This window comes from Salmo salar, chromosome ssa05 (genome assembly GCF_905237065.1).
Source record: "Salmo salar chromosome ssa05, Ssal_v3.1, whole genome shotgun sequence".
Taxonomy (NCBI): Eukaryota; Metazoa; Chordata; class Actinopteri; order Salmoniformes; family Salmonidae; genus Salmo; species Salmo salar.
In genome coordinates, this window is record NC_059446.1 from 32,714,876 (window position 1) to 32,742,004 (window position 27,129).

Below are 27,129 nucleotides of genomic sequence, written 5' to 3' on the forward strand. Positions count from 1 at the left end.
ATTACTGTCACCACTTAAAGACACTACAACACCATGATAAACATCTCGGCTATTTAGGCTGCACTTAAAATAGATTCACACAAGGACACGTGTTAAGAACATCTTTAATCTGGTTTTTAAACAGAAAACAGTCAAACACCTGGGGAGAACAGTAATAATGACAAACGTGATGACAACCACCATGACGTGATTCCATTCTAGAACAATCTGAAGCAGAATCGGAAGATGTAGGCCTGTGATGATTGACACGCAACCAATGAAAGTCGTCAATTCTTGTGAAACTGAACTAACAGCAGTGTAAAACCTGATTTGTTGGCAACTCGCAATGAAACATTTGCTATATGAATGAACCCAAACTCCTCTGCACAAGAGGCAAATATAGCTGCTGTTTTTTCTACATGGGTCATTGAAAACTTTAACACAATGATGTTGTAAAGGTCTGGGCAGTGAGATGTAGACTTAAACAGAGCACAACTGACCCACAGCGTAAAACACATTCATAATTGACGATCTAAGTGCTGAAAACTAGAACTCAAGCACAGAGCTCTAAAGACAAGGTGAGGTAGAAAAAAGGTACAACAAAAACCTCCACATTTTTTTAAACATCCATTTGTCCTCTTGTTTAACAATTGGTAACTTGGAGGAACTCAACCACACAATCATGCTTCTCCATCAAGCAGAAATCTGTACGTTCCTTGTCGTTATGCCACGGCTGTCTATGTGGCAGCCCCCAATTGATTCTGTACTGTGAGATGGTCCACACACAGCAGTTTGTCCATACCCCAGTCTCCTAGCAGGGGGAAGATGTTGGTCACACTAGGGAAACAGGGATAGGAGGGACATGGTTATAGTTAGCGTAAAAGCAAAGAAAACTCAGATTAGAGTTGAGTGTGATAATCTGACCGATAATGAAGGATACCGTGTGTATTCACTCAGTCAGAGCAGAGATGACATTTTTCCAATAAAAGGGGCGTGGTCCAATACTCCTCCAATGACATCAAGACGGAGTTGGGGGGTTGGATGGTGATGTTGTTTCGTAGGTCAGAGCCTGGTAGAGTTGCATGAGTAGGGCAGGGAAGGGGAAGGGTAGGGCAGGGAAGGGGAGGGGTTTGACCTAACTTCTCTGCTTCTTAATCACTGGGAAGCCATCCTGAAGGAGAGGACTTTACTGTGACTAAATGTAACTTAGCACACAATACACTATTATTACAATTTACAGCATGGGCAAGTGAAGAATGCACAAACACAGTTATAAAATCTAATAGATATGTCATGACAGAGGTGTGTGTGACTGTATGTGAAGGCAGACAGATGTCACTCACTGGGACAAGCTGCTGCCCTGCATTCTGTTGGCCCCTCCCTCACTTTCTGCCTCGCCGCGAGGCTCCACCCCTCTCCTCCTCCACACCGGTGATCACCCACTCCTCACTCCGCCCTCGCCTCTTCAGACAGATCTTGATTGGCTGCATCAGCTCCCTGGGCTTCAGGTAGAGTTTACTGCTGATCATGCCCCGCTCCTCCCCACCCCCCACTTCCACAGTCTTGCTCTCTGGGACACCTCCATCACCGCCTGCTCAACCTCAGACCTTCTTCACGGCTCCTCTCACTCTACCACCTCCTCCTCTCTGCCTCCTGGCTCTCCTCTTAGTTCCCCCCCCTTGAATCCTCCCACCCGCCTCCTCCGGCCCCGCCTCCCTCTCAGGTTCTCTTCCTGTGGTTGGGAGGGATCGAGGAAGTAACTGATGAATCCAGCGATGTTTCCCTCGAAGCGCTCAAACCCTTCTGCCTCTCCCTCCCCCCCGGTAGCCCCATCCCCCATGTCTGGGGGTCAGAGGTGAAGGGGTGGCGCCCCTCGGTCACATGCTCTGGGCCAGACACAGACAGGGTCACGGATGAAATGGATAGAGGGATGAGAGGGGTGGGGGGAGGAAATAAATGGGTGCAGATTCCCCAGAAGGCATGAAGATGGTAGGATGGGGATTGTTAGGGGTGTGATTATCAGCTGGGGGACAGTGAGGGATGTAGGGGATATTAAGGGGGAACGGTACAGGGAGGGGAACAGGGACAACAGAACCAGAGGCCTCCGTTCCCTGGAAAGGGATGACATCATCAACATGGGACGCACTGAGGAAAACTGGCCCAGCTGAACCAGTGAGTGAGGTCACGAGATCAAAGTCCACAGTGGAACAGATGGGCCCAGTGGAAAAGCCACTGTTAGAATCACCAGTGTCTGTCTCATTCCCCTTCAACTCACAAGCCTGAGTCCCGGAGTCTTTTTCACACAGTCGGTTTCATCCTCTCTCTGAGACTCATGGTGAGTGCTTCTCCTCCTCTCTTTGCTCTCCTCCCATCTTTCTCTCTGTCCGAGCTTCACTGCTCTGCAGGGCGTCCGTTTGCACCCCCACGTCCCTTTGTGATACCCACTCCATCAGTCTCTTCTCCTCCGCCGAGCTTGGACCCGTTCTTCTCGTTGACTGCTGGACCACATCTTCTACCTCCCTTTCTTTCTTGTCATCCCTCTTTCCAACCTCCACCAGTCCTTGGATGCCCAGCCTAGTAGCAGCAGAAATCACCTTCTGCCTCTCCCCCTCTCCCACCATCTCCCCAGAATACAGCAGACCCACCAGCCTCATCAGGGTGCATGCCCCAAAAGCCTGGAAATCCAGTAGGTGGCTCTGCCCAGAGGGAGGTGCCGGTGAGGTGGACAGGGCACATGACAGCTGGGGGCTTAGGGCGGACAGGATGCAACTGTGGGCCGGTACTGACACCCCTGATAGAGGGAGAGAGAGAGATGGATGATCCGGATGGTGTGCATGTTTACATTATAAGTGTGTGTGTCTCCATACCCTCTGCTCGGAGCACCGTGTCACAGAACTGTCTGCACCTCTGCTGCCTTTGAAGCTCTGCCAGGACTAAGGCCTCGAACCCTGGCCTCTGATACCGCCACATTCCCACATCCACTAAAAGAGAGAGAGAGGAGAGTCGATGGAAGGATGAATGGAAGAAGGGTGGGATATAGGTTGTGAGATGAAAGGATGATGTACTACAATAGGCCTATTCAACTGAATTTGTTAATTAGGCTACATCAGATGACGCATTTGGCAATCAGCTGTTAAAAAAAAAAAAAAAAAGCATTTCTCTGAGTTCAAATTAAAGGCATAATAACTTAATAAAAGTTTAAAACCTAGGCCACAATCACATTTTCTGTTATGGGAAAATATTAAGGCATTGGTCAGATGGCTAACTAGTTACAATCCCAGCCAAATTAGAACGTTAACTGGCTAGCTGTGCACCATCTACCAAGACTCGGGCTCAAGCAATGAGTATATAGATATTATTTGAAGTGGTGAAAATAGTTTGTTGAAGTGCACCCTCCATTAGCATGATATAAATAACGGATGCTTAGCCGTGTGATTAGCTAACTAGTAAACGTAAATTAAAAGACAACATGTTGCAACAAGCGGCTAACGTTAGCCAGGTTAGCTAAAGTTAGTTTACAGAAATAAAATAATGCATCACTTTACTCACCTTTATCCAGTCATTCGATATGTCCTTTTTCTCAAATAAAATTAAACCTCAAAGCATCGACAATGCTAAGTGCATAAAAGTTTTAAAACAATCTGTTTAAAAAAATAAATAAAAAAATCTTCTGTATTTAACTCTTAATTGACCGAAGGCTCCTTGTCACCGACAATTTGCAGAGGTCACTGATTTGACGCTAAATAGCAGGGTTGCCATGTTATGAGTTCATATACACCGGAGGGGTGTGTGTAGTACTGTTTTGTTGTTGTTATAATGTAGAATATAGTCTGTATACATACAAGAAGTACACTAATAGACAATGATAACATATGCTAGGGGGTACAACAAATTACAGATTATACAAAGACCTTAAAAGAAACACACATATTGATTGTTTTAACAGCTTTTTTATTCGAAGAATGTTGAATGGTCTTAATGTACTGCTCGAATTCCTTATAGAAAACATGGAAGAGGGTTTTTTTATTAGTGAATTTACATTTATGAATATGACATTTTGCCATTAGCACAATTAGATTTGTGGTAAAATTGTTTTTCTTCATCTTTATTATGGTTACGGAAACCGGAGCAGCACATTCTCCCATAAAAAAAACAACAACAAAAGTCATCAAGAATATTAATAACGATTATAAAACTGTGAATATCTTTCCATAATGGTTTTACATGTAGACAATGCCAAAATAAAATCGAAACTGTTTCTGGATGCTCAACACAAAAAGTACAGTTAATGTCTTTTTTGAGTTTCTACAGGTAATGACTCGCAGGGTTATACTTATGGATCATTCTGAAAGAGACCTCTTTGACCTTGTTAACAAGCAAGTATTTGTGTGGTAACAACCAGACTTTTTTCCAACAGATATTAGTGACCAATGTATTCCAATAACTTGTGACATAAGGAATGGATACAATATCCCTTTGAAATAAAGCAGGTATAGATCTGCTGTTCTGAGGGAGCAAGGAGAAACATAATTTCCCCATTGGAGAATCAACTGGATTAAGCGAGGGTAGGTCAAGAAGGTGAGGTCTGGCTACACCTCTAAATAACATGAGAGTTCCAGATGGAATAGCATCAAAGACTATGGCGAACTCTTGGTGTTACAGGGATATTGTTACGGAGATAAAAATTCCTCATAATTGAGTAACAATCCTTCTGCATTAAAATGTTGACTCACCAGCAGGATATGATTATTAAACCAGTTCTTAAAAATAAAGACTTGTTTCTGAACAAAATGTCCTTATTGTTCCAAATGAAATACCTATGCGGGGGAAATTTATGTTTATATATTAACGACCACGCTAAGAATACTTGTCGATGAAAAGCAGATAATGTTGCAGGAATCTTATCAATGTTATAGTTACAAAGTAACATAAAATTGAGGCCACCAAAACGGGAGAAGATATGAGGGATGAAATTCCAAATTGAAGTTGGATTCTTTAAAACATGTTTAGCCCAATTTATCTTAAGTATTATTCAAAGTAGGAAAATCAAAAAAATTGACACCACCATATATGAGTTCATAACGACAGATTTCCTAATATAATGTGTACGATTTTTCCAGATGAAGTTGAAAAGCACCTGGTCAACCGCTTTACCTATTTTGTTGTCAAGATGTAGGGACTGGGCTGCATAAGTAAGTCTGGAGATACCTTCAGTTTTAGAAAGCAATACTCAACCTTTCAAGGATAAATCCCTCTGCACCCAATGGTTCAGCTTCTTTTAGTTTTTTTTCAATAATAGGTATGAAATGTAATGAGCATCTTTCCTGTTGATCCTTAGATATGGTAATCCCAAGGTATGTTACTTTTTCCTTGACTGGAATATTGCATATAGAGGCTATCAAACAGCCTTTAACAGCAAACAATTCACACTTATTAGGGTTTAGGCAAAGACCAGATGCTTTGGAAAATATATTTATCACATGGAGTGTGTAGTACTGTTGAGTATGCTGCAGCTCAGCGGAGTCACGGCAGTCAGGATTAACAGCACGCGCACATCATGACAAGTGATGTGAGCTAGCTAGCTTCATAATTCTCACTCAAAAGTATTATTTGAGTGGTTCTTTGTATCCTGATTGCCCCCAGTCCTACCAATCATTACAGCAAGGGAGAGACATCCATTACATCCAACAGTTTGAGAGGATCCATCAATGTGCTTTCTCTGAGTATGTAGCTAGCTAGCTATAACAATGGCCTGAAAGTTGAAGTCAGACAAGGGAGGAAGCAACGTGGTGAGTGAGGACAGAGGAACGAACAGATTTAACAGATTTAAATTGTAGGTATTGCAGATGAAAAATGCGAGCCCACCACGCCGACCTTATTTCTCATTCACAAACGGAGAAACAAGAGAAATGCTGCCCCATTTTCTAATGCAAGAACATTGTTTGAGAGAATAACAGTTAAACAATCATCGTTACAGATCGCTGCACATTTTGCATGCAGCTCCAGCATTGCACCTGGAGATCACCTGGGATGCGTTGAAGACATCGCAAAGAAAGGAATCAATTTCCACAGAACAAAATGCACAGCGATCATGAATGAAGTTATAGGGCCAGCAGTGCACGAGGAACTAATAAATACAATTGTGAATGAGTCTTACTCGTTGATTATTGATGAAAGTACTGACGTCACAACCAAGAAGCAACTGCAACTTCTATGGGGATCACCAACATGTACCTCCTTTGGCCCCTCACTGGCTGGAACCCTGTTTCTGAGTGTCCCCTAAAGTCCAAGAAATGGCTTCAACCTGGTAGTGGGGCTCCTGGTTGGCCTAACCCAGCACTTTGGGGGTGAGCAGAACACCTCATATCTGTCTGTTCCTCTACTCTCTGTAGAGCAACATATGGGTAATGGCAGCAGCAGCACCAACTTGTGTGGGGATCACTTCATACTAGATGGATGGCTACTACCAAATTAGCACTACTGTTTTGGTGTACTTATCTCTACACATTAATTTACATTTATTATGAAATAAAATCAAAAAAGCAAACTGTTGGGGATTTTTGTTTTTCATAAAGGAATACAATTATTTTAGAGCAATGTATTAACACTATTTCACAATAGTGGGGTGGCAGCGTAGCCTAGTGGTTAGAGCGTTGGACTAGTAACCGAAAGGTTGCAAGTTCAAATCCCCGAGCTGACAAGGTACAAATCTGTCATTCTGCCTCTGAACAAGGCAGTTAACCCACTGTTCCTAGGCTGCCATTGAAAATAAAAATGTGTTCTTAGCTGACTTTCCTAGTTAAATAAAGGTACAAATAAAACGATTAACATTGTGCTAACACCATATCACATGAATATTTTCTGAAAAAAACATACCTCTTAACCATTTATCAATAGTTCAGATTAAATCATTTAATGTGAGGAACGAATAAAAAGGGAAAAATGCAGAGAAAGAATTTCACCATAAGTATTGAGATTGCACATTTATCCAATAGTTGTCTCCATAATGACAAACTCCTCTATAGCTGCTGAAAAAAAAAGTTGGGCAAGTTTTCAGGCCTTTTGGGTGGGGATTTGAGTGGTCATTGGGCAACAAATTTTAGCTTGACCTGGCAACACTGCTAAATGGGTTGCCACAAATGCACCTGTAGAGAAAATCCATACGTTCTGAATATTCTCTATTTGTGTAGTGGACTGTAAACTGTACAGACGAGTACATTTTTTTTAAACCAAAACTTTATTCCCCCTCAATTTGCATTTTTCTCCCAAATGACGAGTATTGTATTAATCTTAAACAATTAACTGTGTAGATCTAGGCCAGGCCTACTGGAATTGAAATCATTAAATACATTCACCGTCACTGACAGACGCTAATATACACGGCTAATAAATCTAGATTAAGACATTAGAGCATTGTAGTCTAATTATAGCCTAGTAATGGTCCAGACTCCAGGTTCTCATAATCTGCACATTATATATACATAGCCCAAGGGGCTGTTGAATAGAACAGACATAGGGACACAATTGAGTCAAAGACAGAAGCCTCTGGGAGTCACGTGCAGATCTAATCATGATCTGATTATGAACTTCACCACAAATTCCACAGGGAGATTGTAAAAACCTTTGATCCTCCTTCAAATAGAATCCTATGGCACAGGCAGAATCCATCCGAATTCCACGACTCAAGTTCAAAGGGTTCCATTCCCAGTGTATTCCAAAGCGTTAGTGAAAAGGACTGGGTTTGAGGGTGAGGTATCCTTGTGCGGTTTGGGCCTAGGCCAACGTTCCTCGAATTTCTCAAAGAAGAGTGGATCGGTGAATGGCCCAGAGTAGATAATGTGCTGGATTAGGTAGATGATTGCCACGACCATTGCACTGATCAGAAAGAACGGTATGAGCGGCCGCAGGTGATCCCACACAACCCCCACCTCATATACCAACGATCCCAACCCACCTTGGTTACCAGTGTGAGTGGTGCGGCGAGACGAGTCTGGGAACGTGGTGGGTGAACCATCCTGCATGTTGGAAGACGGGGGAGAGAGGTGATCCATAGTGGAGTAGCAGAATGAAGAGTGATGTAAAACTTGTTCAATATTGAAGTTATTTTTAGCCTGTGTTGTCTCCAGTTAGGCTAATCATCCATGGAAAAAATAAATGCAAAGAACATTCTGTAGTTCCAGTCTCTAATCTCTTGCACCACACACTTCCTGTGCTCAGTAGCTGTTGCTCTCTCACACAGACAGTAGGTACCCCCAGTGCTTGTCAATAGTCCATGGCTGGTAAGGTTTTGCCCTTTGCTCCAAGTTTGACTTGAAGACTTGAATCTTCATGGGTCTGAAGTCAACATGTTTAAATCCTCACTAACATTCCATCTGGAACAGTTGGTGTTCACTCTTTCTCAATCTGTTCTTTAGTTTTCCTTCTCCTGCCCTGCTGTGTGGATTCTGGAGAAACATGACACTGCGCATGATTGAGAGAGCAAATGAAGGAGAGTGGCATCTTTAAATAGCTCTAGTACCAAGTGACAGGAGAGTGTGTGCAACAGGGGAGCAAGGAGAGAGATAATCTGCTGTATTAAGTGCCCTCAAATTTAGGGAGAGACATCGGCTGCATGCATACCGTACACACACTAATAACACTTACTTGTTCGCTCTCGTACGCTCATACAGGGGCAGACTTAGTGATTTGGAGGCCCTAGGGTGAAGAATAATTTTAGGACCCTTGTAGGTAATATCTAAAAAATATTTGATAAAAACATAGATTTTGGCCTAACTGCTAGTCAAAAGGAAGTGTTTAGAAGTGTCCTATACCCGAGAGATATAAGCTCAGAAAAATATTTAACCATGGAATCAGCTGTATACCTTTGACGGGGAAATGCCCTATTCACTTCCATTCATTTTTCGGCCCTGTACCGGGTTACCTTCAGACGAGCCCCGTGACACTTGTTGGGGTCATACGGCAAAACGTGTGTTTCAATTTCTAGGCCAAACCATTCGGACGCTAGACGTTTTCGTGATGTCTCCTGGTCTGACAAACATTGCTGTAGCGCTGACATCGGCAGATGCAATGGATTGAGACGCAGCCCATGTTAAAAAAAAAACATCTCTATTTTAAACAGATTAAGGGACTCGAGCTGAGAAATGTTCTATGCCCAGCTCATGAGGCCCCTGCCTCCTCCGCCTAATGGTAAGTCTGCCAGTGCACTCACACACACACACTTGAGGCTTCATGATCCATCCTACAGCTGTAGTTTAATTGCATAAGCTGCAAGGCAAAGCGATGTCTGGAATACTGACAAGGGTTTACAAGGGGACATTGAGACACTTTAAAGTGCTCATGTTCATTGGTCACACCCAGCCTGGTATCGTCTCACAGCGTGAGACATGAGTCAAAGAAGGCTGAGCACATTGAACACTCACATTTCATCTGTGGTCAAAATGTTCCCCAGGGTCACGTTAGCCTGTTGGAACACATACAGCAATGTCTAGGACTTACTGGCCAAGGTGTAGACTCAAAAACAAATTCAGAGGGCTAGAAACACCCTTCAGGCATCTCAAATGTAGTAGATGCATACTAACTGCGAGTGGGGCACAAGACTGACCCCTAGCTCAAGCCTTCATGGTTATAAAGGCGTGAATGTGTGCGTTTGAGTTAGGGAGTCTGGTTACCCAGACTAACTAAGCTGTACCCCTTTAATTAGACGTGTTTATCCCAAGTACACATCTCTAGCTGTCACACATGCACACAAATCTTATCAAATCTGGTCTGAGAAAAGATCTTTATTTTATAAAACAGTATTGCCAGTTACATATTCTTAGTGAAAAAGAAACTTTTCAGAGCCAAGGCAGGTATGTTCATCATCATTGTACATGAATAGGCAATAATAACGAGAAATTATCCATGTGGAATTGGTCTCTTGCCATTCAAAGAAAGTGGTAAAAGCAGAATAAAAAGAATAACAGGTTGCATATGCTTCACCCACCACTCCCAACAACCATTCCCAAATCAGAAAACAAAATATTAAAAAGCGGGCACAAAATGAAGTCAAAGCAGGAAGAACAGATCTTATACCAAAATGTGCTTTTAGTGTTTTCCCCTTAGCCTGGTCCCGCTGTGTCTACACTCGAGTCACCTCTGAGGAAACCAATTCTCTCAATACATAACTACAAGTGTCATTTATAGAGAAGACCAACCTCATTCTCCTTTTCAACCACTGCTCGTGGTCCATATCAGCGGCACATTGCTCTGTCCGGTGTAACAGTAAGTACCGACTGAACTGCAGTGCGATTAGCGTTATAGGTGGTTCAGAGCATTGCAGAGAACTGTCTTTTATTAAAACAGACACTAATAATGTCTAACATGCAGAATAAAGAATCTTGTGAGTTCTATGCAATACATTTCTAACAACCCATCCTATTGAATAGGCCCCAGGTCTGTAGTGGGGTTCTGTATAGTAGTGTGGGGAATGAGTTCCTAGTGTTGTAGTTTAGTGTTGGGACGTTATCTAGTGTATGGGCAATGTAGGACTAAGAGCTGTGGTGCTTTTTAACAGTGTGAGAACTGTAGTATTCCAGCTACCTGCACAGCAGAAGCTAAATCCACAGCCATAGTTAACATATCAGGAGGGTAAGACAGCAGTCTAACGGTCATATCTTTACATTAGGGGAAACAGACACGTTAAAAAAAAAGGTTATCACTCGACAAAAGATGCAGTTGGTAAATCTGGAAAAAGCCACAATTGAAAAGAACAGACAAATAAAATAAATATTTGCCACAGGAGTAGAAAAACGCATGAGAGCACAAAGTGAAATCCTTTAAAATAAACGGTCATATGGGTTTTGTTCGTTAACGAAGCTCTCACACACACATCCATCTCACACAGATCTCCTGTATGGCACTCACACACACACACAGGCCTTAAACTCTCCCAACTAACCCAAAACCAACCAGACGAAGATAACTAGAAGAGATTAAAATAACTCCTATACAAACATTCTGAATCTATGAGGGCCAAGCCCCATTGGTCCACCAGTCACCTTCCAATCCCAATCTGGGCACAATTTAAATTAAAATCAACCTTGAAAGCAGACACCTCCTCTTACCAATCAAACATGTCCTCTTTTTATATACACATACCCTACAGATATTCAAAAATAAATTCATCTTAGGATGCAGGTGATGGCAGCAATCTGATTCACGACAACGACAAAACGCATGGATGAGTATGAGGACGATAAATCTAACAAACGACAGGGAACGCTCACTGAGCCAAATGTTGGATGCAAGTAACCACAGAAACAGAAATAAACAATGATTGTCAAACAAAGATGATTGCCTTGAAAAAGGGAATATCAATAAAGGGAATATCAATAAAACTTAAGAGATAATATATTTCTGATGCTACTATGATCTGTGTGTGTGTGTGTGTGTGTTGTCAGATTTCTGATTGCAACACAACTGCTTTCTTTGGATGCCAACCCTCATCTTCAGAACCACAGACTTGTGATGAAGGAGCGAAAGAGGGGGATGAGAGCAAGTCTGTGGGTCTCTCCTCAGTAGCAGTGGTAGGGCAGGGGCAGCTCACTCTGGGTGATGCACACGATCAGTTTTTCTGGAGGGAGAAGAGAATGATAAGCAATACATTTGATTAGTGCATGTGTTTATACTTCAAAGAGTAAAACGCAAACGGTACACTCAAGTGGATTCTGTGGTGCAAGTATGTGAGTCTATACACAATATGCCAAAATGAAATTGCCTACGGTATATTGTTAAGGTATATGATACAGCGTAATACACAAGTTCACATAGCATACTATACCAGTGTGAAAGCCTCTTGGGTATTCAATGTTTCCCCTGTATTCATCATTGCGCCAAATAGTATACACTGAGACAAAGTAGCAAAAGTTCCCCCTCCCCCTTTTGCCCTCAGAAAAGCCTCAATTCGTCGGGGCATGGACTCTACAAGGTGTCAAAAGCAGTCCACAGGGATAGTTGCCCATGTTGACTCCAATGCTTCCCATAGTTGTCAAGTTGGCTGGCTGTCCTTTGGGTGGTGGACCATTCTTGATACACACAGGAAACAGTAGAGCGTGAAAAACCCAGCAGTGTTGCAGTTCTTGACACTCAAACCAGTGTGCCTGGAACCTACTACCATACCCTGTTCAAAGGCACTTAAATATTTTGTCTTGCCCATTCACCCATACACAATCCATGTCTCAAGGCTTAAAATCCTTCTTTAACTGGTCTCCTCTCCTTAAACTACACTGGTCGAAGAGGATTTAACAGGTGACATCAATAAGGGATCACAACTCACCCGGTCAGTCTCATGAAAGAGCAGGTGTTCCTAATGTCTTGTACATCAAGTGACACATACATATACACATATCACACACACATCACACACACTCACCAAAAATAAACACATGCTACAATTTCAAAGAATCTGAGTTAGTTCATTAGAAAATCAGTCAATTTAAATAAATTCATTATGTCCTAACCTATGGATTTCACATGACTAAGCAGGGGTGCAGCCAACCAATCAGAATGAGTTTCTCCCCACAAAAGAGCTTTATTACAGACAGAAATACTCAGTTTCATCAGCTGCGGTTGTAAGACTGGTTGGACTTACTGCGAAACTCTAAAATGATTTAGGCAGCTTATGGTAGAGAAATTAACATTAAATTGTGTGAATTGTACGCTCCCTCAACTGGAGACATTTGTGGCATTGTGTTGTGTGACAACACTGCACATTTTAGAGAGGCCTTATTGTCCCCAGCACAAGGTGCACCTGTGTATGGTTTAATCAGCTCTTGATATGCCACACCTGTCAGGTGGATGGATTATCATGGCGAAGGAGAAATGCTCACTAATAGGGACGTAAACATTTGTGCACCAAATTTGAGAGAAATTAATATTTGTGTGTATATGGAAAAATGTTGTGATCTTGTATTTCAGCTTATGAAACCAACACTTTTAATCTTACGTTATATTTTTGTTTGATGTCACTGTAGATATTACACACAAAGAAAAAGTATGTGAACCCTTTGGAATTACCTGGATTTCTGCATAAATTGGTCATCAAATTTGATCAAAGTCACAACAATAGACAGTGTGCTTAAACTAATAACACAAATTATTCTATTTGTCTTGTCTATTGAATACATAATTTAAACATTCACAGTGTAGGTTGGAAAACGTAAACCCCTAGGCTAAAGACTTCTCCAAAAGCTAATTGGAGACGTTGTTTAGAGCTGCCCTGCCCTATAAAAAAAACCTCACAATTGGAGTTTGCTATTCACAAGAAGCATTGGCTGATGTGAACCATGCCTTGATCAAAAGAGATCTCAGAAGACCTAAGATTAAGAATTGTTGACTTGCATAAAGCTGGAAAGGGTTACAAAAGTATCTCTAAAAGCCTTCACGTTCATCAGTCCACGGTAAGACAAATTGTCTGTAAATGGAGAAAGTTCAGCACTGTTGCTACTCTCCATAGGAGTGGCAGTCTTGCAAAGATGACTGCAAGAGCACAGCGCAGAATGCTCAATGAGGTTAATTAACAAAAATCCTAGAGTGTCAGCTAAAGACTTAGAAAAATCTCTGGAACAAGCTAACACCTCTGTTGACGAGTCTACGATACGTAAAACACTAAGCAAGAATAGTGTTCATGGGAGGACACCACGGAAGAAGCCACTGCTGTCCAAAAAAAACATTGCTACATGTCTGAAGTTAACAAAAAAGGGCACCTTGATGTTCCGCAGCGCTACTGGCAAAATATTCTTTGGACAGATGAAACTATAAAGAGCTGTTTGGAAGGAATGCATAACACTAAGTGTGGAGCAGAAAAACAAAAAGCACAGCACACCAACATCAAAACCTCATCCCAACTGTAAATTATGGTGGAGGGAGCATCATGGTTGGGAATGCTTTGCTACTGCAGGGCCTGGACAGCTTGCTATCGTTGACGGAAAAATGAATTCCCAAGTTCATCAAGACATTTTGCAGGAGAACGTTAGGCCATCTGTCCGCCAATTGAAGCTCAACAGAAGTTGGGTGATGCAACAGGACAACGCCCCAAAACACAGAAGTAAATCAACAGAATGGCTTCAACAGAAGAAAATACGCCTTCTAGAGTGGCCCAGTCAGAGTTCTGACCTCAACCCAATTGAGATAGTGTGGCATGACCTCAAGAGAACAGTTCACAGACATACCAAGAATATTGCTGAACTGAAACGGTTTTGTAAAGAGGAATGGTTCAAAAATCATCCTGACCGTTGTTGCAGGTCTGATCTGCAACGACAGAAAACGTCAGGTTGACGTTATTGCTGCCAAAGGAGGGTCAACCAGTTAAATCCAAGGGTTCATACTTTTCCCACCCTGCACTGTGAATGTTTACACGGTGTGTTCAATAAAGACATGAAAACATAAAATTGTTTGTGTGTTAGTTTAAGCAGACTGTCTATTGTTGTGACCTAGATGAAGATCAGATGACCAATTTATGCAGAAATTCAGGTATTTCCAAAGGGTTCACAAACTTTGCCACTGTATGCATGTACAGTTGAAGTCAGAAGTTTACATACACCTTAGCCAAATACATTTAAACTCAGTTTCACAATTCCTGACATTTAATCCTAGTAAAATTGCACCGTCTTAGGCCAGTTAGGATCACCACTTTATTTGAAGAATGTGAAATGTCAGAATAATAGGAGAGAATGATTCATTTCCGCTTTTATTTCTTTCATCACATTCCCAGTGGGTCAGAAGTTTACATCCACTCAATTAGTATTTGGTAGCATTGCCTTTAAATTGTTTAACTTGGGTCAAACGTTTTTGGTAGCCTTCCACAAGCTTCCCAAAATAAGTTGGGTGAATTTTGGCCCATTCCTCCTGACAGAGCTGGTGTAACTGAGTCAGGTCTGTAGCCCTCCTTGCTCGCACACGCTTTTTCAGTTCTGCCCACAAATATTCTATAGGATTGAGGTCAGGGCTTTGTGATGGCCACTCCAAAACCTTGACTTTGTTGTCCTTAAGCCATTTTGCAACAACTTTGGAAGTATGCTTGGGGGTCATTGTCCATTTGGAAGACCCATTTGCGACCAAGCTTGTACTTCCTGACTGATGTCTTGATGTTGCTTCAATATATCCACATAATTTTCCTGCCTCATGATGCCATCTATTTTGTGAACTACACCAGTCCCTCCTGTAGCAAAGCACCCCCACAACATGATGCTGCCACCCCCGTGCTTCACAGTTGGGATGGTGTTCTTCGGCTTGCAAGCCCCCCCCCCTTTTTCCTCCAAACATAACGATGGTCATTATGGCCAAACAGTTCCATTTTTGTTTCATCAGACCAGTGGACATTTATCCAAAAAGTACGATCTTAGTCCCCACATGCAGTTGCAAACCGTAGTCTGTTTTTTTTGTGGCTTCTTCCTTGCTGAGTGGCCTTTCAGGTTATGTCGATATTGGACTTGTTTTACTGTGGATACAGATACTTTTGTACCGTTTCCTCAAGCATCTTCACAAGGTCCTTGGCTGTTGTTCTGTGATTAATTTGCACATTCATCTCTGGGAGACAGAAAGCAGCTGATTTCTTTTGATTTTCCCATAATGTCAAGCAAAGAGGCACTGAGTTTGAAGGTAGGCCTTGAAATACGTCCACAGGTACACCTCCAATTGACTCAAATGATGTCAATTAGCCTATCAGAAGCTTCTAAAGAAATGACATTTTCTGGAATTTTCCAAGCTGTTTCAAGGCACAGTCAACTTAGTGTATGTACACTTCTGACCCACTGGAATTGTGATACAGTGAATTATAAGTGAAATAATCTGTCAGCTAGCAATTGTTGGAAAAATGACTTGTGTCATGCACGAAGTGCATGCCCTAACCTACTTGCCGAAACTATAGTTTGTTAACAAGAAATTTGTGGAGTGGTTGAAAAACGAGTTAATGACTCCAACCTAAGTGTATGTAAACTTCCGACTTCAACTGTGTGTGTGTAATATATATATATATATATATATGGAAACCTGCTCGTCGAATATTTCATTCCAAAATTATGGGCATTAATATGGAGTTGGTCCCCCTTGATGCTGTAACAGCCTGCACCCTTCTGGGAAAGCTTTCCACTAAATGTTGGAACATTGCTGCAGGGACTTGCTTCCATTCAGCCACAAGAGCATTAGGGGAAATCGGGCACTGATGGACGATTAGGCCTGGCTCGCAGTCGGCGTTCCAATTCATCCAAAAGGTGCTCGATGGGGTAGAGGTCAGGGATATTGTTTTGGCATTGCTGGATTACTGACAGGGCACATGCCCATTGGTTTTGTTATGCTTGAGCATAAGAACACAAATGGCCATGGCAAAATTGGAAATAGGAAATTAACTTTCACACAGCAATATTCTCTCTCAGCGCCATGGAACAATGTATACAATTACAGAGAATTACATTTTTCTTGAACTAGGGGAAACACTGATGGTATTGTATACTACTAGAGTATTCATACCGCTGAACTTCAATCAGTTTTCACTGCGCACTATACTGTCTACAAAACCAAGGTACTGAAATAACACAATACTGACACAGTGTTACAGCAGAGATAGGTAATAGGTATCAGAGACAAAGGATGGCGATAGAGTCCATGCAGGACAAGAGGTGAAACGTACCATGCTGTTACATGCAGAGAGGGAGAGGGGGGCTAACCATCGTAGGAGTCCAACAGAGGCAGTGAACCCTTTCTGCCTCCATACACCCCACGCTGAGACAGAACGAGAAAGACAGAAAGAGCGGGAGATTGTGAAAGTGAGAAAGATACCGTGAGTAGAGACGGTGATCGTCAACCAAAAGAAAATAGAGACGTTTTTTAAAAGGTGTGAAGGAGAGAGAACAGGTTAAAAGGCAAGTGTGTTTAAGTTAAAGAAACAATGTGTACAGGGCAGGGGTGTGTCTTACCTGTAAAGTGTCTGTGGCGTTGAGGGAGTTGTCCAGAGTGTGTCTCCTCTCCCTCTGGTCCAGTGTAGAGTAGGCTTCTAAGACATAGGGAGGAAGAGCATAAATCACTGATAAAAATAAAGTATTAGCTGGGCTTAGCTTTGTCAGGGTTTTTATGGATACTCACCAGGCCCTAGGTCATCCAGTGGAATCATGTCCCTCTTCTCCCCTGTCGAAAAAAAAAAAGCCATTACATTCTGTTCGCTTCCCTAAAATTCCTACATTTTATGTCTAGCTTTAACTTCCTGTTAAGGTGCAAGTCTGATGCAAATACAACTCTCTTCCAAGTGTCACCTCTTTCTAGCAGTGGCATAGTAGTGTCCTCGTAGGTCCCATTGGTGCGTGTAGAGGGGCCGTTGGCGGGGGGGTTGAGGTTCACCATGAAGTCGGTCTTCTTCCAGCCGTCCTTCTCCAGGGGGCGCCGCAGATCCTTGTGCCCCCAGACCAGCTGTAACACCTGGCCTGCCCCGCGCACCTCCCGCTCAGACCGCTTACTGCAGGACCAATAGACATACACACCGTTAGACATGTACTGTATGAACACTGACCCATCAGTCACAAACAAACGGCAACAATATAACTTGTTAACGAGCTGTCCAGTTCCACACGCATACACACGCTCTCACCCATCCTTGTTGATGAGTACCAGTCTCTCGATGCCTTGGGAGGCCCTGAGGGTCTTGGCGGCCTCCAGGCTGTTGCCCAGCACCTCAGTGAGCGTGCTCAGTACAGACACCACTGTCTCCTCAGACAGAGGTCGTGCCGACTGGCTCTGGCCACCCGGCAGGTCTGCCACCAGGTGGGGCACAGCGTGCTTACCTATGGGAGGACAATACATCCACTCTTTAGAGCATCTGGGGTAAAAAAATGATCTATCTGCTGATGGAAAAGGTATTTCCTCATGAAGTTGTGATAACACACGATATCTGATACACCAACTTACCGAGCAGCTCGCGGTTGCGGTTGTCGATGGCCAGGTTCCTCAGGGCTCCCGACATGGCTCTGACCACGCGGTCGTTCCCATGAGCCAGCAGCTCTGCCATCATGGGCAGGCCCTTCTCCAGACGCACCGTGGCCCGGATATAGCGACCATACTGAGGGACAGAGAGGGAGGGAGAGGGAGTCATCTGCGACCAACGTCATTGGGGTAATGCTATGGATCAGAACATGATAGGCAAGACGAGGAGATTCAGGGAAAGGGGTGAGAGGTCAGAGGCTGTCCACTCACAGTCCAGCGTCCGGCACACAGGTTCTGTACAGCCCCGGCTGCGGCTTCCAGCACTGAGGGGTTCTGGCTCTCTCTCAGCAGCGACGTGTACACACGCACCACCTCTGGCTGGAACAGCAGCTCATAGCCTGGTAGGAAGAGGGATTTCAGTAACTGGTTCTGTGTCCACTGCGTTTTCGTATGGCGTTTTGACTTACCTTTGGCAGGCATCGTCCTCTTTGGAATATCAACCTGGTCCACACTCCCGTCATCCGCATCCTTCTTACCTGGAGAGAGAGGATGATGAGGAGCGGTCAAAACGATCTAGAGCTCATTCTGATTGAGGTAGATGTAAAAATACATTTTAATGCGCATTTGAATCTGTTCCACCACAGCCCTTTCTAATAGAGGCAGTCTCCTCAGAATGACATGTTATCATGCACTAGTTGAACAGCATGCACTCTGTCACGTCCCATTTACAGTAAAGGCAATGTTAAGACCAGCCAGCGTTAGGAAAAGCCCTTATTTCGCCACAGTACAATAGAACACCAAGAAGGCTGCGTTTACGGCAGCCCAATTCTGATATTTTTGACCAATCACAGCAGATATTTTTCAGCACTGTGATTGGTCAAAAGACCAATTAGTGAAAAACAAGATCAGAATCGGGCAACCTGCATAAACGCAGCTGAAGAGAATCTTACCTTTGGAAAACCACTCATCTAAACAGGACAGGAACACAAGAAGAGGATGGGCGGAGGACAGAGGGAGGGAAGGAGAGAGTGAAAAACTGAAATAGTAACCCAGCCACCAACAAGCACATCAGATTCACAAGAGCAAAACCCAGCCCATGGCACCCAATCATCACATACACAAAGTAGGATTATGTTTCCACTAACCACAGATCTAAGGTCAGTCTAAATCTCGCACCCCTTTTAATGAGTGAGGACTGGGGAGAGGGTGATCTGATCCTAGATCTGGAGTTAAGGGAAACCTTCTACCTCTAGACACAGAGAACTATGACCTTTAACCCATAAGCCCTGCTCTTCGAACATCTCATTCCAAAATCATGGGCATTAATATGGAGTTGGTCCCCCCTTTACTCTTTTGGGAAGGCTTTGCACTAGATGTTGGAACATTACTGCGGGGTCTTGCTTCCGTTCAGCCACAAGATCATTAGTGAGGTCGGGCACTGATGTTGGGCATTCCAATTAATCTCAAAGGTGTTTGATGGAGTTGAGGTCAGGGCTCTGTGTAGACCAGTCAAGTTGTTCCACACAAATCGACAAACCATTTCAGTACGGACCTCGCTTTGTGCACAGGGGCATTGTCATGCTGAAACAGGAAAGGGCCTTCCCCAAACTGTAGCCACAAAGTTGGAAGCACAGAACCATCTAGAATATCGTATGCTGTATCGTTAAGATTTCCCTTCACTGGAACGAAGGGGCCTAGCCCGAACCATGAAAAATAGTGTATTTAAACCCCCATTTTCTTTCATTAAACAGTCTCCATATATACTGCCGTCCATTTTTGAGTGGTACTGGGGGTCTCGAGGCCTGTGGGCGTCCTAGAGCAAAAAACATTTTCATGAGAGTCTCACCTTTAAACTGTTGGACGCTACAGACAGAATTTGACAGATCTTCTGTACCGACTGACTTCAGACGAGTCCCAAGACGCTTGTGGGGGTTTGGATGCTACAGACGATTTTGTGATAAGACCGATTTTCGGGATGTCTCATGGTCTGACAAGCTCTAGCTCTGAGACGCATCCAATGCAACAAAAAAAAACCAGATCTCTCTAGCTTAAACAGATGTGTTTATTATGCTAATAAGATTTCCGGGGGGGGGAGCGGACATCGACCTTTTGGGGTTACAGGCCGGTTACCGACCTTTGCCCTTCCGTGAGCCGAAGCAGCCGGCCTTGTTGGAGCCGGGGGCGGGGCCCTGGTTTAGGGGTGCGGCCTCCTGGTAGCGCTCGCAGCCGGGAACCTCTCGGTGAACCTGATAGGACAGATTCCTCAGCAGACAAACACTGTTCTCCACCAACTGCACAGAGACAGGGAGATGGGAGGTTTTAAAGTGTCATTACTCAAGTATGTAAAATTCATCAGCAATCGATTAGAAGCTACGAGTTGGGTTAAACACCTTGTTGTCCACATCTTTACGGTTGATCTGTGATTGGACAATGTACATCAGCGAGTCCACCAATCCCGCACACTCTCTCAGCTTCCGCCTGGCCTCACTACGTTCTGAGCTCACGTTTCTAGACAAAACAAAAATATATAGATACAATGTTTAGGGTTCAACATCCCCAATACATAGTCCCTTTGTCCATTCATCTCCTGCGGTCCTCTCCCTCCACGTACCTCAGACAGCCAGCTGTGTTGGTGAGGGCCGTCTCCCACTCCAGGTGGCGTGGTTTGAGGCTCTCCTCCCCTCCGTCAATCCCCCTCTCCCAGCCAGAGTGCGGCACCATCACCTCGTCTGAGAGGGCGTGTAACGCGTGGTCCACGATCTCCATCTTCACCGAGTCGTGAGACGATAGGTTCCACAAAGTGCCTGAGGAAGAAGAGGGAGATGCGTCCATCATCTTCATGAATCAGTTCTCTGATTGGGACCAATAATAAGGAATTATAGTAGGAATACTACACGGTAATGTTTTACTGTCCCATAACCAGTACTGTAATAGTTATAACGGTCAGCCCCTCCAGAATTCCATGATTACAATTTTGGGGCAAAATCTAATTCCTGCCTATTATGAGGGCTAATTCCACATAAAAGAAGTCAAATCTCAATTTCAACACAAAACGGAGCCATCACCGTAGTACACAAAGAGTGCTCGTAATTTCAACTCTTCACCGCAAAAATCGCCGTGTATGGTTCAATCAAGCCGCACGTCAAACTTTCCCGTCGGTGCATTTTCACGACAAATTGGTAAAAATTATTACATATTGCCATGCAAAATTACAGAATTGCCGCAGCAAAAGCAAGCATTTTTGCCAGCATAACAGCACACAAAAAATCCCTTTGAAATCTTGGAGGGACTGAACAGTAGTATTACCTGTAATGGTGTCGGTGAGGTCTTGGTCTCTGGCCTTCCTCAGTAGCCGGACTAAGGCTGGGATGCCGTCACAGTTCTTGATGGCGATCTTGTTGTCGTGGTCTGGTCCGTACGAGATGTTCTTGAGCGCCCCGCAGGCCGAGTGGTGTACATCCCTCTTGGGGTTGTCCAGCAACGAGACCAGAGAAGGGATCCCCTTTAAACGACGCACCTCCGATTTCACCTACACAACCAACATGGTCACACACCAAACCCATCCTTAAACACTGACAGCAGTACTTTAACACTTGTAATATCCATCATTTCAATACAAGGTTTGTGTGTGTGTGTGTGTGTGTGTGTTACCTTGTCGTTCTTGAAGGTGAGGTGCTGGAGGAAGGCAGCAGCGTTGGTTTTGACCGGGTCCAGCCTGTAGTTCAACATGGCGATGACCTCAGGAAGCTCCGGCTGTCTCCAGGAAGTGGGCGGACCCTTCCTCAGGGTGCTGTCCAATGACGCCATACTTCCTCTCTCCATGTTGACGCCCCAGGTGTAGGTGTCGACTCCTCCCATGTCCCCTTCCAAAGTGTCCTCACAACTCCTAAGGGACAATTGGACAAATCAGATGCAAATTAATTGGTGTGTGTGTGTTGTATCGGAGTATGGTGTACATACATATCCGAGTGGTGTGTGTCTACCTGAGCCTGCGTCTGTCCAGTCCTCCTGGGCCTGGGCCTAGTCGCGGCATCGTCCCATATCCTGGATGCATGGTGGGAGGAGCCATACTGTACTCCACATCATCATATCCCAGACTCCTCTGGTCATCCTCCATGCCATAGTGGCCCTGGTGGGCGTAGCGCATGCCCGCCAGCTCCAGGGCACTTCCCATGCCCATCACCCCTCGCCCCACCTGGGGCTGGGCTGCGTAGGGGTCCAGCTGCTGTCTACTGGGGGCACGGTACCCAGAGTCAAGGGTCCTGTACCCATCCGCAGGTCTGGAGAGAGACAGAAGATCAATTATACCAAAGATGGGAAATCTTCAAAGGAATACTAGCATTTTTCTTTCTTTACAGTGCTCTTCGGCGTTTTCACAAACTTTAACGACAGTGGCAGTGGTCTGACCTGTAGCGGTCGTCCATGCATGTGCCTCTGCTCAGGCTAGCGTAGGCCTCAGAAGGCGGGGCGCTCCTGTAGTCGTCGTAACCCCCCGCGGGACCGTAGTGGTAGTTCCTGGGGACTGTGGGGTAGTCTCCCCCTCCACCCTGCCTGTAGGAACGGTCCAGAGTGGCACTGTAACCGCCCATGCCCGAGACAGACACTCCCCCGTCAATGGACATCGAATCAGAGGGCAGGACAGTACGTGAGGTGATCACCATCTGCAGAAGAGGAAGTACATCACCATGAGACAGGAAGTTGTAGATAATCGTTTGTCATCCATGGAGGAAATTCTTGTACTGTAACTTATATGTAACTGTGTGTTTATACCGCGTTCCCTGCCCGCCGTCCATTGGTTCCATCGTCTGAGAAGGCGGAATGTACCTCCTGGGAATCACATTCTGGTGTGTAGCTCTCGTCTAGAGCGCCATGCGCTGGGTCCACCATCCTGTACTGTTAACACAGAGCGTCACACACACACACACACACAGAGCGTCACACACACACACAGAGCGTGTCACACACACACACACACACAGAGCGTGTACACACACACACACACAGAGCGTGTCACACACACACACACACACAGAGCGTGTCACACACACACACACACACACACAGAGCGTCACACACACACACACACACACACACACAGCGTCACACACACACACACAGCGTCACACACACACACACAGCGTCACACACACACACACGTCACACACACACACACACAGAGCGTCACACACACACACACACACAGAGCGTCACACACACACACACACACACAGAGCGTCACACACACACACACACACACAGAGCGTCACACACACACACACACACACAGAGCGTCACACACACACACACACACAGAGCGTGTCACACACACACACACACACAGAGCGTCACACACACACACAGAGCGTCACACACACACACACACAGAGCGTCACACACACACACACAGAGCGTGTCACACACACACAGAGCGTCACACACACACACACACAGAGCGTGTCACACACACACAGAGCGTGTCACACACACACACACACAGAGCGTGTCACACACACACAGAGCGTGTCACACACACACAGAGCGTGTCACACACACACAGAGCGTGTCACACACACACAGAGCGTGTCACACACACACAGAGCGTGTCACACACACACAGAGCGTGTCACACACACACAGAGCGTGTCACACACACACAGAGCGTGTCACACACACACAGAGCGTGTCACACACACACAGAGCGTGTCACACACACACAGAGCGTGTCACACACACACAGAGCGTGTCACACACACACAGAGCGTGTCACACACACACAGAGCGTGTCACACACACACAGAGCGTGTCACACACACACAGAGCGTGTCACACACACACAGAGCGTGTCACACACACAGAGCGTGTCACACACACAGAGCGTGTCACACACACAGAGCGTGTCACACACACAGAGCGTGTCACACACACACACACAGAGCGTGTCACACACACACAGAGCGTGTCACACACACACACACACACACAGAGCGTGTCACACACACACACACACACAGAGCGTGTCACACACACACACACACAGAGCGTCACACACAGAGCGTCACACACACAGCGTCACACACACAGCGTCACACACACACAGAGCGTCACACACACACAGAGCGTCACACACACACACACAGAGCGTCACACACACACACACAGAGCGTCACACACACACAGAGCGTCACACACACACACACAGAGCGTCACACACACACACACAGAGCGTCACACACACACACACAGAGCGTCAACACACACAGAGCGTCACACACACACACACACAGAGCGTCACACACACACACACAGAGCGTCACACACACACACACACACACAGAGCGTCACACACACACACACACACACAGAGCGTCACACACACACAGAGCGTCCACACACACACACACACACAGAGCGTCACACACACACACACAGAGCGTCACACACACACACACACACACACACACACAGAGCGTCACACACACACACACACACACAGAGCGTCAACACACACACACACACACACACAGAGCGTCACACACACACACACACAGAGCGTCACACACACACACACACACACAGAGCGTCACACACACACACACACAGAGCGTCACACACACACACACACACACAGAGCGTCACACACACACACACACACACAGAGCGTCACACACACACACACACACAGAGCGTACACACACACACACACACAGAGCGTCACACACACACACACACACAGAGCGTCACACACACACACACACACACACACACACACAGAGCGTCACACACACACAGAGCGTCACACACACACAGAGCGTCACACACACACACAGAGCGTCACACACACACACAGAGCGTCACACACACACACAGAGCGTCACACACACACAGAGCGTCACACACACACACAGAGCGTCACACACACACACAGAGCGTCACACACGCACACAGAGCGTCACACACGCACACAGAGCGTCACACACGCACACAGAGCGTCACACACGCACACAGAGCGTCACACACGCACACAGAGCGTCACACACGCACACAGAGCGTCACACACGCACACAGAGCGTCACACACGCACACAGAGCGTCACACACACACACAGAGCGTCACACACACACACAGAGCGTCACACACACACAGAGCGTCACACACACACACAGAGCGTCACACACACACACAGAGCGTCACACACACACAGAGCGTCACACACACACAGAGCGTCACACACACACAGAGCGTCACACACACACAGAGCGTCACACACACACAGAGCGTCACACACACACAGAGCGTCACACACACACAGAGCGTCACACACACACAGAGCGTCACACACACACAGAGCGTCACACACACACAGAGCGTCACACAAACACACACAGAGCCACACACACACACACACACAGAGCGACACACACACACACACACACAGAGCGCCACACACACACACACAGAGCGACACACACACACACACAGAGCGCACACACACACACACAGAGCGTCACACACACACACACAGAGCGTCACACACACACACACAGAGCGTCACACACACACACAGAGCGTCACACACACACACAGAGCGTCACACACACACACAGAGCGTCACACACACACACAGAGCGTCACACACACACACAGAGCGTCACACACACACACAGAGCGTCACACACACACACACACAGAGCGTCACACACACACACACACACACAGAGCGTCACACACACACACACACAGAGCGTCACACACACACACACACAGAGCGTCACACACACACACACAGAGCGTCACACACACACACAGAGCGTCACACACACACACAGAGCGTCACACACACACAGAGCGTCACACACCTGTGTCCCGTTAATGTATCCCTCGCTCAGTTTCAGTCGTTCTATGTCTGCATCCCCCAGACGCCCGTTCTGAGGAGGAGGAGAGAGAAACCGTCAACCAAGTGAACACTCATATCCACAGGCGTCTTCAGAGACATTATAGAGGATCCAACTGGGTTGTACCAAGAGAACACTCATATCCACAGGCGTCTTCAGAGACATTATAGAGGATCCAACTGGGTTGTACCAAGAGAACACTCATATCCACAGGCGTCTTCAGAGACATTATAGAGGATCCAACTGGGTTGTACCAAGAGAACACTCATATCCACAGGCGTCTTCAGAGACATTATAGAGGATCCAACTGGGTTGTAGTCTAGGCTACAACACCTCGAACACTGCTGGCGTCATGACAACCAAAGAGACCCTGTTCTCTCAATAACCTCAGTCATCGGCCACATTTGAATACTTTGAAAATGTCTCCCCTTCCTTTGAGGTAATCAATGACCCAACCATTGATTCTTTCACCACCATTTCATGTTAGATCACTTCAATGAAGGATGGATGGATGAATGACACAAAAAGAGGTGGGTCCATGGCTGTAGTGCAGACTCACTCCTTTGTTTATAACTAACCCAAGAAAGAGCCCAGTGTTGTTTCCAATGGGAGCAAATTAATCAGTGGGTAAGGAGTTGGGCAGAGCCAAGCACAAGCTAGTGAGATCCTATTGGCTCGTTCTAGCATGCGTTTGCATATTTCTGTTGGACAACAGCTACTCTGAAGTGTGCTTGTGCAGTAACTCAATTCTCCCTCGCACTCAAACTTAGTCAACGGTTTGTAACAGATGCTAGTTGTGGAAACAGAAAACTATAAGTTTCAAAAGAGAAAATTAGCAAAATGCCGGCCAGAATCCATCTTGCTCCATCCCACTGCCGGCCACTGGGCTTTTCCTCACCACCTTATTTGGTAGTGAGTGGAAACTCCAAGAGGATGCTTCATATTTATACATCCGATGAAATATCTGCCTCATTGTTCCATCTGTGCTATAGCTGTGTGTAGTTCCTACTCTGTCCTCAAGGGGTCAGGCCTGTTCATCCACTGTTACAGGAGGAAATGCACATTTCCCTTCACATTCTAAAGCTGTTATCTTAACTAGTTAACAGTAAGTGTGTTAAGCACCAAGTTTTTGTCCAAACGTGGAATTATACTTAAAACTTGGAAGTCAAAGTAGATAAACAAAAGACACCTGAACCGGAAGAGGCAAAACCCACCCAGTGACAGTCATGAAACATTGCATAACACACTGAGACTAAGCATGGTAGAGGAGAATGACCGGAAAACCTTAAACCAATTAGCCCTGCTAGGATGA

General features: G+C 45.4%; 2 protein-coding genes and 1 long non-coding RNA gene across 15 annotated transcripts in view; all 3 read right to left on the reverse strand.

The window, feature by feature from the left end:
* Positions 1–43: 43 nt before the first annotated feature.
* Positions 44–1,631, reverse strand: LOC123743092 (uncharacterized). The gene is made up of 3 exons (XR_006769857.1): positions 1,323–1,631; positions 920–1,150; positions 44–816 (listed from the first exon to the last, which is right to left on the reverse strand). It is a non-coding gene; the product is annotated as an uncharacterized lncRNA (long non-coding RNA).
* An 85-nt stretch (positions 1,632–1,716) lies between these two features.
* On the reverse strand, positions 1,717–3,083 carry LOC106604653 (BTB/POZ domain-containing protein 18). The gene is made up of 2 exons (XM_014199509.2): positions 2,847–3,083; positions 1,717–2,770 (listed from the first exon to the last, which is right to left on the reverse strand). Exons 1-2 carry the CDS (start codon positions 2,947–2,949, stop codon positions 2,310–2,312), a joined length of 564 nt encoding a protein of 187 aa, XP_014054984.1. The 5' UTR covers positions 2,950–3,083; the 3' UTR covers positions 1,717–2,309.
* Positions 3,084–9,738: 6,655 nt separating this feature from the next.
* Positions 9,739–27,129, reverse strand: part of LOC106604654 (catenin delta-1) — a 46,821-nt gene continuing 29,430 nt past the window's right edge. For 8 of the 13 annotated variants that reach the window (XM_045718081.1, XM_045718074.1, XM_045718082.1 and 5 more), the window contains 18 exons: positions 25,782–25,850; positions 22,696–22,818; positions 22,333–22,586; positions 21,909–22,205; positions 21,577–21,811; positions 21,232–21,454; positions 20,537–20,729; positions 20,316–20,433; positions 20,060–20,216; positions 18,876–18,893; positions 18,196–18,461; positions 17,911–18,061; positions 17,594–17,786; positions 17,262–17,461; positions 17,095–17,136; positions 16,929–17,005; positions 16,643–16,734; positions 9,739–11,590 (listed from right to left, as the gene is read on the reverse strand). In XM_045718081.1, the coding sequence (XP_045574037.1) occupies positions 16,675–16,734; positions 16,929–17,005; positions 17,095–17,136; positions 17,262–17,461; positions 17,594–17,786; positions 17,911–18,061; positions 18,196–18,461; positions 18,876–18,893; positions 20,060–20,216; positions 20,316–20,433; positions 20,537–20,729; positions 21,232–21,454; positions 21,577–21,811; positions 21,909–22,205; positions 22,333–22,586; positions 22,696–22,812 (2,601 nt within the window). In that variant the 5' untranslated portion in view covers positions 22,813–22,818; positions 25,782–25,850 and the 3' untranslated portion in view covers positions 9,739–11,590; positions 16,643–16,674. The remainder of the gene's footprint in view (positions 11,591–16,642; positions 16,735–16,928; positions 17,006–17,094; positions 17,137–17,261; positions 17,462–17,593; positions 17,787–17,910; positions 18,062–18,195; positions 18,462–18,875; positions 18,894–20,059; positions 20,217–20,315; positions 20,434–20,536; positions 20,730–21,231; positions 21,455–21,576; positions 21,812–21,908; positions 22,206–22,332; positions 22,587–22,695; positions 22,819–25,781; positions 25,851–27,129) is intronic. The other 5 variants (XM_014199518.2, XM_045718080.1, XM_045718077.1 and 2 more) reach the window with 5 other exon arrangements.